General features: G+C 39.5%; 1 protein-coding gene and 1 long non-coding RNA gene across 2 annotated transcripts in view; one reads left to right on the top strand and one right to left on the bottom strand.

Moving 5' to 3' along the window:
• Positions 1–15,362, bottom strand: part of LOC127634789 (rho GTPase-activating protein 21-like) — a 93,304-nt gene that overhangs the window by 40,507 nt on the left and 37,435 nt on the right. Inside the window, exons 4-6 of the mRNA XM_052114471.1 lie at positions 6,029–6,121; positions 3,898–3,976; positions 2,829–2,883 (exon numbers count right to left, since the gene is read on the bottom strand). Coding sequence (XP_051970431.1) covers positions 2,829–2,883; positions 3,898–3,976; positions 6,029–6,121 — 227 coding nt within the window. The remainder of the gene's footprint in view (positions 1–2,828; positions 2,884–3,897; positions 3,977–6,028; positions 6,122–15,362) is intronic.
• The window catches only part of LOC127634792 (uncharacterized), a 61,974-nt gene continuing 56,539 nt past the window's right edge, over positions 9,928–15,362 (top strand). The window contains exon 1 of the long non-coding RNA XR_007969412.1: positions 9,928–10,247. This is a non-coding gene — a long non-coding RNA (uncharacterized LOC127634792). The remainder of the gene's footprint in view (positions 10,248–15,362) is intronic.

Genomic DNA, 15,362 nt, shown 5'->3' on the forward strand with positions numbered 1-15,362 from the left:
TATAAATACACAGTGCAGCACACAGGGAGAGAGACAGAGAGAGAGAGACTGCTGGAGGGCTGCCAGTCCAACACCAGAGATGAACTAGGTAGGGGAGGGAACGATTGAGATCACGGTAGAGGGTGACTGCTGCCCTTTTCTGGAGCAATCCTGCAGCTTTCATCTTCTGTCATCACATCTCTGTCCTTCTGCATGTCATTTCCTTGCCTTCACAAAATAACCATTAGCATAATACCTGACGACTGTTTCTATTCAGATGGCTTCTTCTGTATGCTCTTCTTGTCTGTTATTTTTATGTTCTTTTTAACTCGAGTCACTCTGCAGATGCAGTGTTTGGCAGTCAAAACACAGGGCGCTGCTGTGGATTACATCAGCTGACTGCTTTGCATACATGCCTGGTGCCCTTCCCTAAAGTCCATGAATATACAGTATTACATATCTGCTGCAAATGCTTCCACAAGCACTCATGGGCTATATTCCCAATTCAAAAACTTCTACTGAAAGTATATACAGTGCTGGTGATGGGAAAATCTATACTTTTGGGTAGTGGTAAGACACTTTTAAGTATGTACAGTTGTAAGACAATATGCTGCTATTGGGACACAACTATGTCATATGTTTCTGTTCTAATACCACTGACTCCTTTGTTGCATTCTGTTTGCATTTGCATGTAACCTTAGCATCTAATTAAATTCAATCTTTGCTATAGAGATCACAAAACTGTGGGCAATATTAGCACCCAAAAAACTATGTCCAGATGCACAGTTTGAAAATCCAGTGGAAATAGCATGCCACCTGCCACCTTTGAAATACTATGATGTACTATGTTAATGTGTACTATGATTTTGGATGCACAAATCCTATTCAATACACAATGAATATTATGTGATCTGGGATGCAACCATGCTGTCTCATTACATCCACCTATAATCTGTCTGCACCCCCTCATTCTCTCAGTTATTGGTGTTTCTTCAACTTCTGCCACTTTTATGTCCCAGGGGTTGATTTTTATTCAAATTAATAGATTTTTTCTTTGCTTTATGAAGGTCTCATTATAACTAACCAGCAGTTTTAACCAGGTCTCCATCATTTATTTTTGGTACTTTTCAAATGTCTTTTATGTACAGATTTTACTCTATAAACTATGAAAATTAATAATAAAAAAACAATTTTAATATTTATTGTGCGAAAATTTATTTGTATAATTTTTTCCAAAAAGTATGACTGTCCCAGTTGTGTCATTGTTAGAGGACAAAATCCATAAATGATTGAAAGTGTGAACAATTTTGTAACATTAAATCCACAGTGCTAAAAGTGCCAGAAGTTGAAGAAACAACCGTGTCCACCACTGCTAATGCTTGTTAGTCATTAGCATGGCCATACTTACACTATATTTAAGCAGGGCTGACAAAGGTTTTAAACTTTCCTTTTTGTGAGGTCTTAAATGTTGGTTCCATACAGCAAATAGAACTGCTTCCTGTTTGCTAAAATAACAAGCATGTGTCATTCCTAAGTTTTAAACTCAGCACTAGGTGAACTCATTAATGTCACAACATCAGAAATGCCCTCAGGGCTCCAGCGGTGGAATCAGAGTTGGTGAAAATGGCATGTAACAGCCTGAGATCTGGAGTTGTGCCTGGAATTTCCTCAGGTATAGAAATGGTATTACAGCTTGAGTTTTGAGGAAAACCTCATTATAGCTGAGTCAAAATAAGCCCACACACTCATACAGGCACCATCACACTTCTCTGCTCCGCTCCGCTGCATACTGAACTCTGCTGGAAAGAGCATCATACACACACAGACTGCCGTCTCTGCTCTGCTCTCTTTCCCACAATTATTTGTGTTTGTGTTTTCACTGTTTGCTTCAGTTTATCCATTCTCTATCTCTAAAAACTTTTTCATATCTTTAAGAATATCAACATAACAACATCAAAATCAATGGCCACTTCAAAAGCACTTATGATGGACGTGAATGTGGTCCATTTTTGGGGGGGTTAAAAGGCAGAAATGTGAATCTTATAATTTTATAAAAGCACTTCCATAATTGTTTCTGTTAAAAATCAAGAATTGTTTGAGCTGTAAACTTGTTTACATCATCATTTTTACAGTTGTTTTAGAGTTTAAGAGCTTGTTGATTGTCATAGCAAGTTGTAAAATTGGAAATAACTTTATATAGAAAAGCTTTGTAAGTGATTTTATCACATTAAAATCATGTTAACATACATATTGTTTCTGTCTTGTGGCTATACTTTTGAAACAGTGAGTATTTAATTGTAAGTGCCTCAGTGGAACACAGAGCTTTGCTTTTTCTTTTTTTTTTTTATGAAAAGGAGGGGCAAGTCAAAATACACTTTTGTGGAAATCAATATTGAGCCACAAATGCTGTTGATTGAGCTTAACTTGAATTAACCCGGTATATTCCTTTAATTGTATGGGTGTTTCATCAAACATTATTACAGGCAAACAAGTTGAGTAATTGTAAAGAGGTGGGGATCTAAAGAAAAATGGATGTGGTAAAGGGGGAGGACTGAGGTCATCATTAGAGACCTGAGAGCATGGAACAGTAATATTGCAATTACTCACTGATACTGATCAAATCAATCCACTTAAACTGGTCATTGATTGATTTATTTACTTGATTTATTTACTTTATTTATCCACAGATATTTATCCAAGTTGGGATAAAAGCTGGGAAAGTATTTTAACATGTTAAAATGACCCACTTCATCTGTAATAATATGATTCTGAAGATGTGTGTTGTTGGCAGCGTTAGAAATTATAATCCGTTTTGTGTGACAAATAAACTCATGAGAAATCAAACCTACCAGCTGTAAAATGTCTTCATCTTTTGGCATCACGCAGAGCTCCAGAGACGTGACACTATAAGAAAAGAAATACAAATCTTGAAAAGGTCAAACTAAATATGAAAACTTTGATTAGTTGAATACGTATTAACTTTAAAATTATTTTTTAATTTGTCAAATCTCAAAGTTCCAACTCTAAGTGTTCTTCAAATACAGAGCATATCTGGTGAATATGTTCAATTTAAGCAAAGGAAGCATTATTACTTGTCAATTCCAAATAAAATTGCACAATAAAGCGAAAAGCCATTAAGCTTCCTCAAGGACTGAGACATACACCCACATCAGCCACAACATTAAAACCACCTGCCTAATGTAGGTCCCCCTCGTAGAGACAGGAAATACTCAAACCAGTTCATGTGGCACCAACAATCATCCATGCGATTATATATTCAGCCAATCGTGTGCACAACATCATGCAGATACAAGTCAGGAGCTTCAGTTAATGTTCACATCAACCATCAGAATGGAGAAAACAATTATCTCTGATTTGGACCGTGGCATGATTGTTGGTGTCAGACGGGCTGATTTGAGTATTTCTGGGATTTTCACACACAACAGTCTCTAGAATTTACTCTGAATGGTGCCAAAAACAAAAAAAACATCCCGTGAGCGGCAGTTCTGTGTACGGAAACGTCTTGTTGATGAGAGAGGTCAACAGAGAACGGACAGACTGGTTTGAACTGACAAAGTCTTACGGTAACTCAGATAACCGCTCTGTACAATTGTGATGGGAAGAATATATCTCTGAATGTTATTCTGAGATGCGGATTGGCATTATTTTGCCAGCATTAGGGGGACCTACACAATATTAGGCAGGTGTTTTTAATGTTGTGGCTGATCTGTGTATATCTAGAACACTTCAGCGATAAATAAAAAAAGATAAATATTCTCTAGTCCATGATGTAGATAGTAGTATATGATCCCATTTTAAGTAGCACATACCATTAAAATCTAATTTTGGTTGAAGGGTTCAAACCATGAGGCTAGGGCTGCCCTCAGGGGCTGAAACTAACAGTGCAAGTAGCATTACCTGTTCTGGATCAGGGCAATTACTTGGGAATACGTCTTTCCGATGATGCTTTCTCCGTTGACTTTCACGATGCGATCCCCTGAGGGAGAAGAAACAGGAAGAGGAGCAGATGCTATAGTTCAGTTATGACAACATAAAATTCTTTAGAATACACAGACTTGTCAGAACGGTTGCCAAATTATTTCATCCAGTTCATAAAACTACATGATTTGGTCAATATGGTAATTAGGTCTTTTCCTTTACACAACGCTATCATATGACTCCAGAAGACTTGGAATAAAGCACTCAAGTTGTTTGGACCTTGTTTCTGATTGTTTTATTACACTTTTTGGAGCTCTACATTTTCATTATATTGAAACGAATGGCCAGAATATACTGCAGAAATTCACCTTTTGTGTTCTAAAGAAGAAAAAAGTCATACAGGATTGGAACGACACGAGGATATGTACATGGTGACCGAATTACATTTTTTGCATGAATTATTTATTTAAAGACTGGACAGGGACTCAGAACCATGCAGTAATTATGTTTGTTCAGATACGTGGAATGATTTGTGCTTAAGGTTTTCAGGAAGACAGTTAGATAGGGTCAGCTGCGAGAGATTGTGGATAATTGTGGGACCAGACCCTCCCTAACAGCTTTCCATGGAGACCAAGGAAGTTGTAATAACTTCTCAATATGTCTTTCAGTCCAGAATGATCACACTTACATAACACTTCAGCTGTTAAAAGAAGTCCTGCAAATTAATTTTGGATGCTGGCTGGAGGTTCAAGCTCTTGCCTGCTTCATCTCCAGCTGTTTAGTAGTGACTGCTATCCTGTCTCAGTGAGCACAGAGACTGAAAAATGTTTTTCAATGTTAAAATAATTTTTCCTTAATATGGAGACAACTATAAGTCTTTCGGCCCATTGTACAAAGGTGCCTCACTGCCTCAGTTTGTTCCTGGCATGCAGTAGGTACCCTAACACTGCCCCCACGCTAATTCTAACCCTATGTAGCCTTTAAGTCTGAGTAGCCTGCCAGGAACAACGTCTGGCACCTTTCACCCATTGCTAGCCTTTCGTAGGTTGATTTGATTGAAAACTGTAAATAATGTGACTCTGTGGCACTAAAAATATTCCTCTGATTGTATGAGCTTCCCAACCGCCTGACAGATCAATACTGACTCAACCAATGGCATGACTTCGAGGCGAGGCTGTTTCTTCGATCATTGGCAGATGTGGAAAGTACATGGGAAAGCTGTTTGAAAACAATGTTTATTCGTGCAATCCCGTTTGATGATTTTAGTAGATTTTAGCCAATGGACCCACCAAAGTCTGTGCTCCAATGTTTGATGGACATAGCACACAAAACTGGAAAACGCTTTCTGAAGTTAATCAGTGCTAATCTGATTGGCTGGTTTGATGGAACTTCCGCAAGCAGATGCACACGGGACTTTTTAAAAATCTGTGGAAACAAAGTTGTGTTCACAAGGATCTCCACGCTTTTAAGAACAAAATAATCACCAGATTGCCCAGGTATGTCAGGTTAGTGACACCAGATCTTTTTAAAAGTTATTCAGAATTTTGTTTCTGGCACTTTGCAGAGAATAATATGGAGATCCACACGCAGAGCGGTCTAATTTGGCAGTTCTTGGGCAATATAAGCCGCTATACGGTCCAGACCTTGCTGTTTTAGTGGAAGGTCTGGCTGCGTGAGACTAGGTGATGCTAGTGGAGCAGAAATTAAACACTTCAACTTTGATGCGTTATTGCATTCTGTCTGCGCTATTTTTATTCATTTGTTAACTTTCATTTTTTGTCTGATGGACATTTCATTTTGTTTCATTGGTTTTTCAGCATCTCACATCATGAGCATAGCTAAAAATAGTACAAATTGCGTATCAACGTCAGTTTTAAAACAATGGGCCAAGCATCTCAAGCATAATTCATTTTTACAGTAGTAGTAGTAACTGCAATATTTGCATGCTTCAATGTGTTAAAGTGTAATTAAATAGTATCTTAATCATGGAAAAATAGCAATAACTTGGCGTTACAGTAGACATGTATTGAAACCACTGTCTTTTATTGCATTGTGTTCCATCTTGCTGTTTTTGTTTATAAGAACATGTGTGTATAGCCATAAACAGTACCTGTGCAGAGTCCAGCTCCATGTGCAGGGCCTCCGTCCTTCACCTGCTTGACAAAGATGGTATCCATCGGCTCCAGTCCGTTCCGCTGTCTCCCTGATAAACACACACATTAACATGTCACTCAAATGTCCAGCATCAAAAAAACACAATCAAGTAGGAAACATTATTGATTTGTATATGCATAACCATAGCGTTCAAAAACTAAGCATGTTTCTGTCTCAGAACCTCTTTCTCTCCTTTTCTGGTTCTTGCATTCTCCAAATGCTGTCAGTGCTGTGCTGTCGTAGAGTTATCACATGCATTGTGATGCAGTGTTTTCTGTGAAATTTTGCAGGCCTACATATAACTATAAGATGGGAATTTAATTTGTTTTTTAATGCAGCTTAGAGTACTTTGGAAATAGTGTAATCAAAGCCTTATACACACCACATACACAATATTACTACATAAATATTTAACACACGGAAACAGCTTTTCATGCAGTATAGGCAGTCTGCACTCTGTAACAGTGATATGTTGTGTCTTACTCCCACTTTAGGCAATCTGGAGGATTGCAAAAATGTGTGCCATGTACTACAGTATATGATGTGATACAGTGCGCCAGTACTTTTTACAGCCAAAAACTACAGAACTATATTTTACTTATTAAATAATATAAAAACATAGTAAACACATTTGATCAAATAAAGAGTACATTTTAAAGTTTATCTGTATATTTTGTATCTCTATATGTTATTATATTATTTTACATTGCAGGAATGAAGGAAGCAGTAAACTCCCAGCTCGTACGCCTTCCCCACGGTGGATTGTGGGAAATGAACCATCAGAGTGTACTTCAAATGTACAAAAAAGAGTGAACAAAAATAGGGAACGAGTGGCTCACTCAGAATTAAGACACTCCTACAAAATAGCGAAAACTCGAAATAGTGCACCATATTGTGGATAGGGGGCGGTTTCAGACACAGTGAGTGATCCACGACCGGAGTTGGTGCCCTACATAGGCTGCATTCTCAGCATTTAGGGAGCGGTGGTACTGGTGTACAGAACTAACAATATAAATACTTATGACAATGAAAACTGTAACTACACTGAAATAAGAATCCACACAGGACTTTAAAAACTATGAAATAGCGAATGAAGGCATTATATTTCAGCATTATATATAATGTCCTTGTGGGACTTTTTCACATTTTCACTGTAATAATTACATTATTGAAAAATTCATCCAGATCTGACAAGAGCCCTTAAAGGAATAGTTTATAGAAAGGAAGTCATACTCATCTGGGATGGCATGAGGGTGAGTAAATGATGAATGAATTTTCATTTTTGGGTAAACTATCTCTTTAAAGTGATAGCTCAGCCATAATTGTATATTCTGTCAACATTTCTCAACCCTCATGTTGTTCCATGTATTATTCACTGATGGAAAGTGAAGAAAAACTTGGAATGCTTGTCTATACTAAATCTATTAAGTCTATTCTGGCAGAGCGAATTCTCAGGTCCAGCAAAGCCTTCTCTGCTGGCCTAACGTGCCAAATAAATAAATAAATAAATAAATACATACATATTTTTCATCCTTTCATTCTCAATTACCTTTTTGCCAATATATTTTTAATCGCTATCTCAAGGTTTATCTGAAAAAAGAGAGAGATGTCCTTGATATCGATGATAAACTTTTGAGTAATTTTCCATACTTAGCCTATGATCTACATCTAGAACAGGGCTGTTCATTACATGATCACAATAGCAAGAGTTGCACCACTGGTTGATTGATCTAGATAAAATATAAAATATTGATTTTTTTAGTTCCTGACATCTGTCGAGGTGTGCTGTTTGATTGACAGGCACTAATGTTTGAGTGCTATTGCGGTTACGCACCTAAACGATTGTAACGTTAGCGGGAGGAGGCAGATGAGGAGTGGGGATCTAAATGCGGGTTTTATTAATCAAAAGTGAAAACAAGACAGACAGGAACAAAGGAAACATCCACGATGGGAAAACTGAAACCAAAACACGAAAACATCAGGGGTACACGAACTGGGTGAACTACCCAGATAGCAAAAAATGTCCGCACGGCTTCGTTTTGCCGCTGTCCCCAAGCTGTCGGCTATAGGTGCGTCTCACTGGCGGGGATGAAGCGTTTGCCGCCGAATTCGTCACGCCCATTTCCCAGATAGCAAAAAATGTCCGCGAAAACTTGGTCCATAAATCAAACACGCTTGCATGTAATAATATGAAACTCGGTACACATATAGATCTCATCGTTTCATATATCCTTCATACTTTTACTTTTTACCTCAGGCCAACTGGAAATCGTCTATTTAGGGTTTTTTGGAAAACGCATGCAATGGAATTTGAAATACTCCTCCTAGAGAATTCCACCTATCACCACGAAACTCGGTCAGCATGAAGTCAAGACATTGAGGATGAAAAATTGCCGGCGGATTTTTGATATGTCGAACGGTTTGGCCGTGGCGAGAAAACGAAATGATGGCGCGAAAAGAGAAACAGGTAGTGTGTTATAACTTCTGCATACATTAATTGATCTCGATAAAACTTCAGCAGTGTGTTCGCTGTAAGAGGCCGATCGCATGGATGTGACTATTGTGAGTCAAAGTTATAGCGCCACCAACTGGCAGAAGGAAGTGTGTCACTTTCACAATGCTTTGAAATCACCCTCTTATTTTTACCCGATTTACTTAAAACTTTAGGTGTATAATGTAAACACACGGCAGATGTAGACATGTGAAAGGATTATTGAAAATATAAAATATTGATTTTTTTAGTTCCTGACATCTGTCGAGGTGTGCTGTTTGATTGACAGGCACTAATGTTTGAGTGCTATTGCGGTTACGCACCTAAACGATTGTAACGTTAGCGGGAGGAGGCAGATGAGGAGTGGGGATCTAAATGCGGGTTTTATTAATCAAAAGTGAAAACAAGACAGACAGGAACAAAGGAAACATCCACGATGGGAAAACTGAAACCAAAACACGAAAACATCAGGGGTACACGAACTGGGTGAACTACCCAGATAGCAAAAAATGTCCGCACGGCTTCGTTTTGCCGCCGTCCCCAAGCTGTCGGCTATAGGTGCGTCTCACTGGCGGGGATGAAGCGTTTGCCGCCGAATTCGTCACGCCCATTTCCCAGATAGCAAAAATGTCCGCACGGCTTCGTTTTGCCGCCGTCCCCAAGCTGTCGGCTATAGGTGCGTTCAGACGGCGGGCCGCCCGCTTCATTTTCTCTGGCGGTTGCCTCGCGGCAATCGACCGCGGCCGGCCGGCGGCAAGCCGCTTTGAAATACGGACGACAGCTTAGACTCTCAAAATCGACCAGCCATGTTGGCTATTATTATTTTTTGCTCCAAAGCCATTAGGGTTTATAACAGATTCTTGACTTTGAAACTCTGAAGCGATTATACAGTAATATATGTAAAATATATTGAATTATTTATACACAGGTGAAAATTGTTTACATTTATTTGATTGATGCACATTGAGACAGGCACCAATAAACCAAAAATAATTCCTTTTTGTAAAACTTACTTGGCAATAAATATCTTTCTGATTCTGATTAGGTTTTAAAATAGATATTTAATACAGGGTATGAACAATTTAGCAGAATAAATTGATGAAGTTAGACTTTTCACCAATGCCTGTATCAGTGAACAGTGAAAGACATCTGCAACATGGCCAAAATATCGGGTAGCCTATACTTTAATTATTTTTTATTAATTTGCAACCATGGTGATATCTATCATAAACATGAAAATCCCTGTTTTGACGTGAAGGATAAACTCAATGAAAAAGCGAAATTATCCTCTGGTTTCACAGTTGCGCAGAACTTTCATTTATGTCTACATTTTTTCCAACCTCGATTTTTTTTGTTATTTTACCTTTTACAGGTTTTGCAATTTGACCTGTACAAATGTTTAAGAAAGTGTTAAAGTCCCTGTAAAGGTAATACAAAAAATCTAAACACATTATAAATGTTAAAAATGTATTGCTAAAACACATGACAAAGACTGAACAGTGAAGTTCCGCTGTCGCCAAATCTGTTTCCGGTTTACTTGCGCGTCGCCCAAAATGTCTGTTTTTACTCGACGTCTCCAGAATCTTCCGAAAATACGCGTCAGCGATGTTCATCGCATTGTTGATGCCTGGTCCCCTGCTCCGACAAGCAAGAGGGACAAGGGCTTTAAACTCTACATATCGAAGTTATCTGCACAACTACAAGGGTAAGTATTTTAATCTAATGTGGTGTGCCGGCAGATAGCGGCTAAGCTAGTTCAGCCACGTGTTCATTTTTAATGTAACGTTAGTATAGAAGCTTGTTTTTTCTTAGTTTTAAAGCAGACTGTTTGTTAATTTTTGTGATAATTGTGATATCAATTATATTAACTTGGTCTCCTCTCAGTTTCTAATAAAGATCAGGACACCGGTGAAGTCACTGTCAGGGCATTGTGTTACAGGTCCATGAGAAAATCAGATAAACCTCACAGTTGAGTGTATGGTGAAGCTAGAATTAATAAGACCGCAGTTATAGGCTTGTTACTTTAATAGCCCGATGTTCCTGGGGACTGGGCTAAGGTTATTCATGATTAATGTAACTCAAATGAAAACAGTTATTGTAGGCAGGTAAGTTTCCCTAGCTGGTTCCCTCTGTGTAAAATGCGTTCTTATTCAAGTTTTCAACTCAGTCATTCGTTTAAGATGCAATCTTGTGTTATAAGTATTAGGCTATCATGATTATACAGTGAGCAAGCTATATAAATAAGTATTTAATATAATAAGTGTAGAGCAACAACCGAGGGTGTAAGGTAAAGGCTGAATATTGTAGATTTATTACAATATGTTGCATGTTTGAATTAAAATACCTGTGGATATGCAGGAGCACACACTCTACAAAGGCCTGACTGGAGATTTGCCTGATCTATCCGTCCTTCAGGTGAGTAGGGATATAACAATAGCACATTTCACTGTACAGTATGATATATCAACCAAAATCTGTATACCAATATTTCATTTTCTTTTTCCTCCCCTTTTACAAACAAATATTCTGCTTCAAAGAAAAAAAATGAAATTGATGTTATCATAAGGGTTCTTCATTATGAACTTGTATGCCATGCATAACATACTGTGGATAGAAATTACAGGGAAAGTTACTGGTATGATAATTGTGGTTATTAGGGCCCAAGCACAAAGTGCGTAGGACCCTATTGTTTTCGTTAGGATTATTAGGGCCCAAGCACAAAGTGCGTAGGACCCTATTGTTTTCGTTAGGATTATTATTATTATTATTATTATTATTATTATTATTATTATTAGGGCCCAAGCCTTGAAAAGGCAAGGCCCTATTGTTTTCGTTAGGATTAATATTATTATTTTTTTTACGACTATTGGGGCACTTTTGGGGCTCTTAACGTGCTCGAAAACTCTGGAAACTTTGCACGCGAGTCAGAACCCGCGGCCATTAGGGCCGGGCTGAAGCTGGTACCGGGCGTGGCAGGGGGCTCGACAGCGCCTCTGGAACAGGGTCCGAAAACTTGGTCCATAAATCAAACACGCTTGCATGTAATAATATGAAACTCGGTACACATATAGATCTCATCGTTTCATATATCCTTCATACTTTTACTTTTTACCTCAGGCCAACTGGAAATCGTCTATTTAGGGTTTTTTGAAAACGCATGCAATGGAATTTGAAATACTCCTCCTAGAGAATTCCACCTATCACCACGTAAACTCGGTCAGCATGAAGTCAAGACATTGAGGATGAAAAATTGCCGGCGGATTTTTGATATGTCGAACGGTTTGGCCGTGGCGAGAAAACGAAATGATGGCGCGAAAAGAGAAACAGGAAGTGTGTTATAACTTCTGCATACATTAATTGATCTCGATGAAACTTCAGCAGTGTGTTCGCTGTAAGAGGCCGATCGCATGGATGTGACTATTGTGAGTCAAAGTTATAGCGCCACCAACTGGCAGAAGGAAGTGTGTCACTTTCACAATGCTTTGAAATCACCCTCTTATTTTTACCCGATTTACTTAAAACTTTAGGTGTATAATGTAAACACACGGCAGATGTAGACATGTGAAAGGATTATTGATATCTTCGATACAGTTGCCGCAGCAACGCTTCAAACTCGAATATTCTTTTTTGATGCTTTTGAGACTCTTAGCATACTTGAAATTGCATGAAACTCGACAGACACATCACATTTATTAGCCAGTAGACATGTGCAAAGTTTCACAAACGGGCGTGGTGCAGGGGCTCAGTAGCGCCACCTTTTGACAAAAGTGGGGGGGGGGTTGCTTTACACTTTGACCCACAGTCACAAAACTCAGTAATTTTATTGTTCTCATCGAGCCGGACAACTTTCTAATTTACAGTCATTAGCTCAGACCAACAGAAAGTCAGATATTTTGGTTTGAATGTGGATGTTTTGGAGAATTCTCTCTGCCTCTCTCACTGACCCTACGTCTCTCTGTGTCTGGGGGGAGGGGGGTGATTTGGCTGTTGAATGAGAATGCTTTTATTTTTGTTTTTCAAGGTTTTGGGGCCCTTAACGTGCTCGAAAACTCTTGAAACTTTGCACACAAGTCAGAACCCGCGGCCATCAGGGCCGGTCCGAAGATGGTACCCGGGCGTGGCAGGGGGGCTCGACAGCGCCTCCTGGAATGGGATTCGAACACTTGTCTGTATATCAAACATGCTTGCATGTAATAATATGAAACTCGGTACACTTGTAGATCTCATCGGGCCGAACAACTTTCGTGCTCTAAGTTTTACGGCAGCCCAACAGGAAGTCGGCTATTATGGGTTGTTTGGAAACACGTGCTCTGGAATTATATATATTCCTCCTAGAGAATGAATCCAATCGCAACCAAACTCGGTCGGCATGAAGTCAAGACATTGAGGATGCTACATTCCGGACGGATTTTTGATATCTCGAACGGTTTGGCCGTGGCGAGGAAATTCATTTAGGACTAAAAAAGGACACATGAAGTGTGTTATAACTTAGTTAGTTCTATCTACAGTTACAAAACTCGGCGTGTATATTGTTCTCGTCGAGCCGAACAACTTTCTAATTTACAGTCATTAGCTCCGACCAACAGAAAGTCAGATATTGTGGTTTGAATGTGGATTTCTTGGAATTTTTCTCTCTCTGACTGACAGAGTGACCGCTCCCATTCTATGTTTTTTCTCTCTCTGTCTCTCTCTGACAACGTGCCCCCTGCCAATTCTCTGTGTGTGGGGAGTGGAGGGAGGGGAGGGAGAGGGATTTCTCTGTTGGGTGAGATTTGCATTAAGATATTGTTTTTCAAGGTTTCCGGACTTTTGGGGCCCTTAACGTACTCAAAAACTCTTGAAACTTTGCACACAGGTCAGAACCCGCGGCCATCAGGGCCGGGCTGAATCTGGTACCCGGGCGTGGCAGGGGGGCTCGACAGCGCCCCCTTGAACAGGGTCTGAACACTTGTCCATATATCAACATGCTTGCATGTAATAATATGAAACTCGGTACACTTCTATATCTCATCGGGCCGAACAACTTTCGTGCTCTAAGTTTTACGCCAGCCCAACAGGAAGTCGGCTATTATGGGTTGTTTGGAAACACATGCTCTGGAATTATATATACTCCTCCTAGAGAATTAATCCAATCGCCACCAAACTAGGTCAGCATGAAGTCAAGACATTGAGGATACTACATTGCCGACGGATTTTTGATATCTCTAACGTTTTGGCCGTGGCGAGGAAATTAATTTATGACTAAAAAAGGACACATGAAGTGTGTTATAACTTAGTTCTATCTACAGTTACAAAACTCGGCGTGTATATTGTTCTCGTCAAGCCGAACAACTTTCTAATTTACAGTCATTAGCTCCGACCACCAGACAGTCAGATATTTTGGTTTGAATGTGGAACACATTGCAAATGAACTTTGAAGCTCCAAAAGCACACAAAGGAAGCATAAAAGCAAGGAAGTGTGTTATAACTTTTGCATATATTAACTGATCTCGATGAAACTTCAGCAGTGTGTCACATGGATGTGACTACTGTGAGTCAAAGTTATAGCGCCACCAACTGGCAGAAGGAAGTGTGTCACTTTCAAAATGCTTTTCAATCACCCTCTTATGTCTCAAGTGAACAAACAGACCAACAGAAAGTCAGATATTTGGGTTTGAATGTGGAACACATTGCAAATGAACTTTGAAGCTCCAAAAAGCACACAAAGGAAGCATAAAAGCAAGGAAGTGTGTTATAACTTTTGCATATATTAACTGATCTCGATGAAACTTCAGCAGTGTGTCACATGGATGTGACTACTGTGAGTCAAAGTTATAGCGCCACCAACTGGCAGAAGGAAGTGTGTCACTTTCAAAATGCTTTTCAATCACCCTCTTATGTCTCAAGTGAACAAACAGACCAACAGAAAGTCAGATATTTGGGTTTGAATGTGGAACACATTGCAAATGAACTTTGAAGCCCCAAAAAGCACATAAAGGGCGCATAAAAGCAAGGAAGTGTGTTATGACTTCTGCGTACATTAAAGGTGGGGTATGTGATTTGCAAAACGGCCGGCAGATTTTGAAAATACACAACTCTAAGGTCCTACCTTCTCTCCTCCAACGCTGGCCCTGACTCCACCCATTCGAAAAACATGGACGCGCAATCATGCACGAGCGAAAACTCAGATGCGCAGTGTTCTAGACTCACTAGTCAAACAGTGCATTCACCTGTCAGACAATTTTTCAGAGCAAATTGTTGACACAGCAGGAGGAGGGGTTCAGCATACCACTCTTGAAAGGTGTAGAGCTGATTTTCTCATAACTGTAAAAAAAAAGAACATAGCCAGCCCTGGCGTCTGTACAGCGGTCTTCTATTCAAAACAGGATTCATAGAAATGTGGAACAACCCCACTAGCACTATAAAAGCTCTATTCTCCATACATAAATACAATCGCTTCCTATTACTGGGTCCACGAGCTTTGAGTATGCGCACTGAACGGGACACTGCAGCGCCAGGGTGGTGGGGAGGGGGCATGGTACGACCGTTTGATTGACACATTTTCTGTCCAATGATTATAGATGGTCTTGAAAATGATTGGCTGGAGTTTTTCGAGTCCTGCCCGTTCCACAGATGATTAAATTGCTTAATTTTCATTTCAGTGCTTCTGATTTACAGCCAGTAAGTGGGTTAGGAATAGGATTTCAAGTTATTTTGAAAAAATGGTCAAAAAAGAAAATCACATACCCCACCTTTAACTGATCTCGGTGAAACTTCAGCAGTGTGTTCGCGGGAAGAGGCCGGTCGCATGGATGTGACT

This window comes from Xyrauchen texanus, chromosome 42, assembly GCF_025860055.1.
Source record: "Xyrauchen texanus isolate HMW12.3.18 chromosome 42, RBS_HiC_50CHRs, whole genome shotgun sequence".
Classification (NCBI taxonomy): domain Eukaryota; kingdom Metazoa; phylum Chordata; class Actinopteri; order Cypriniformes; family Catostomidae; genus Xyrauchen; species Xyrauchen texanus.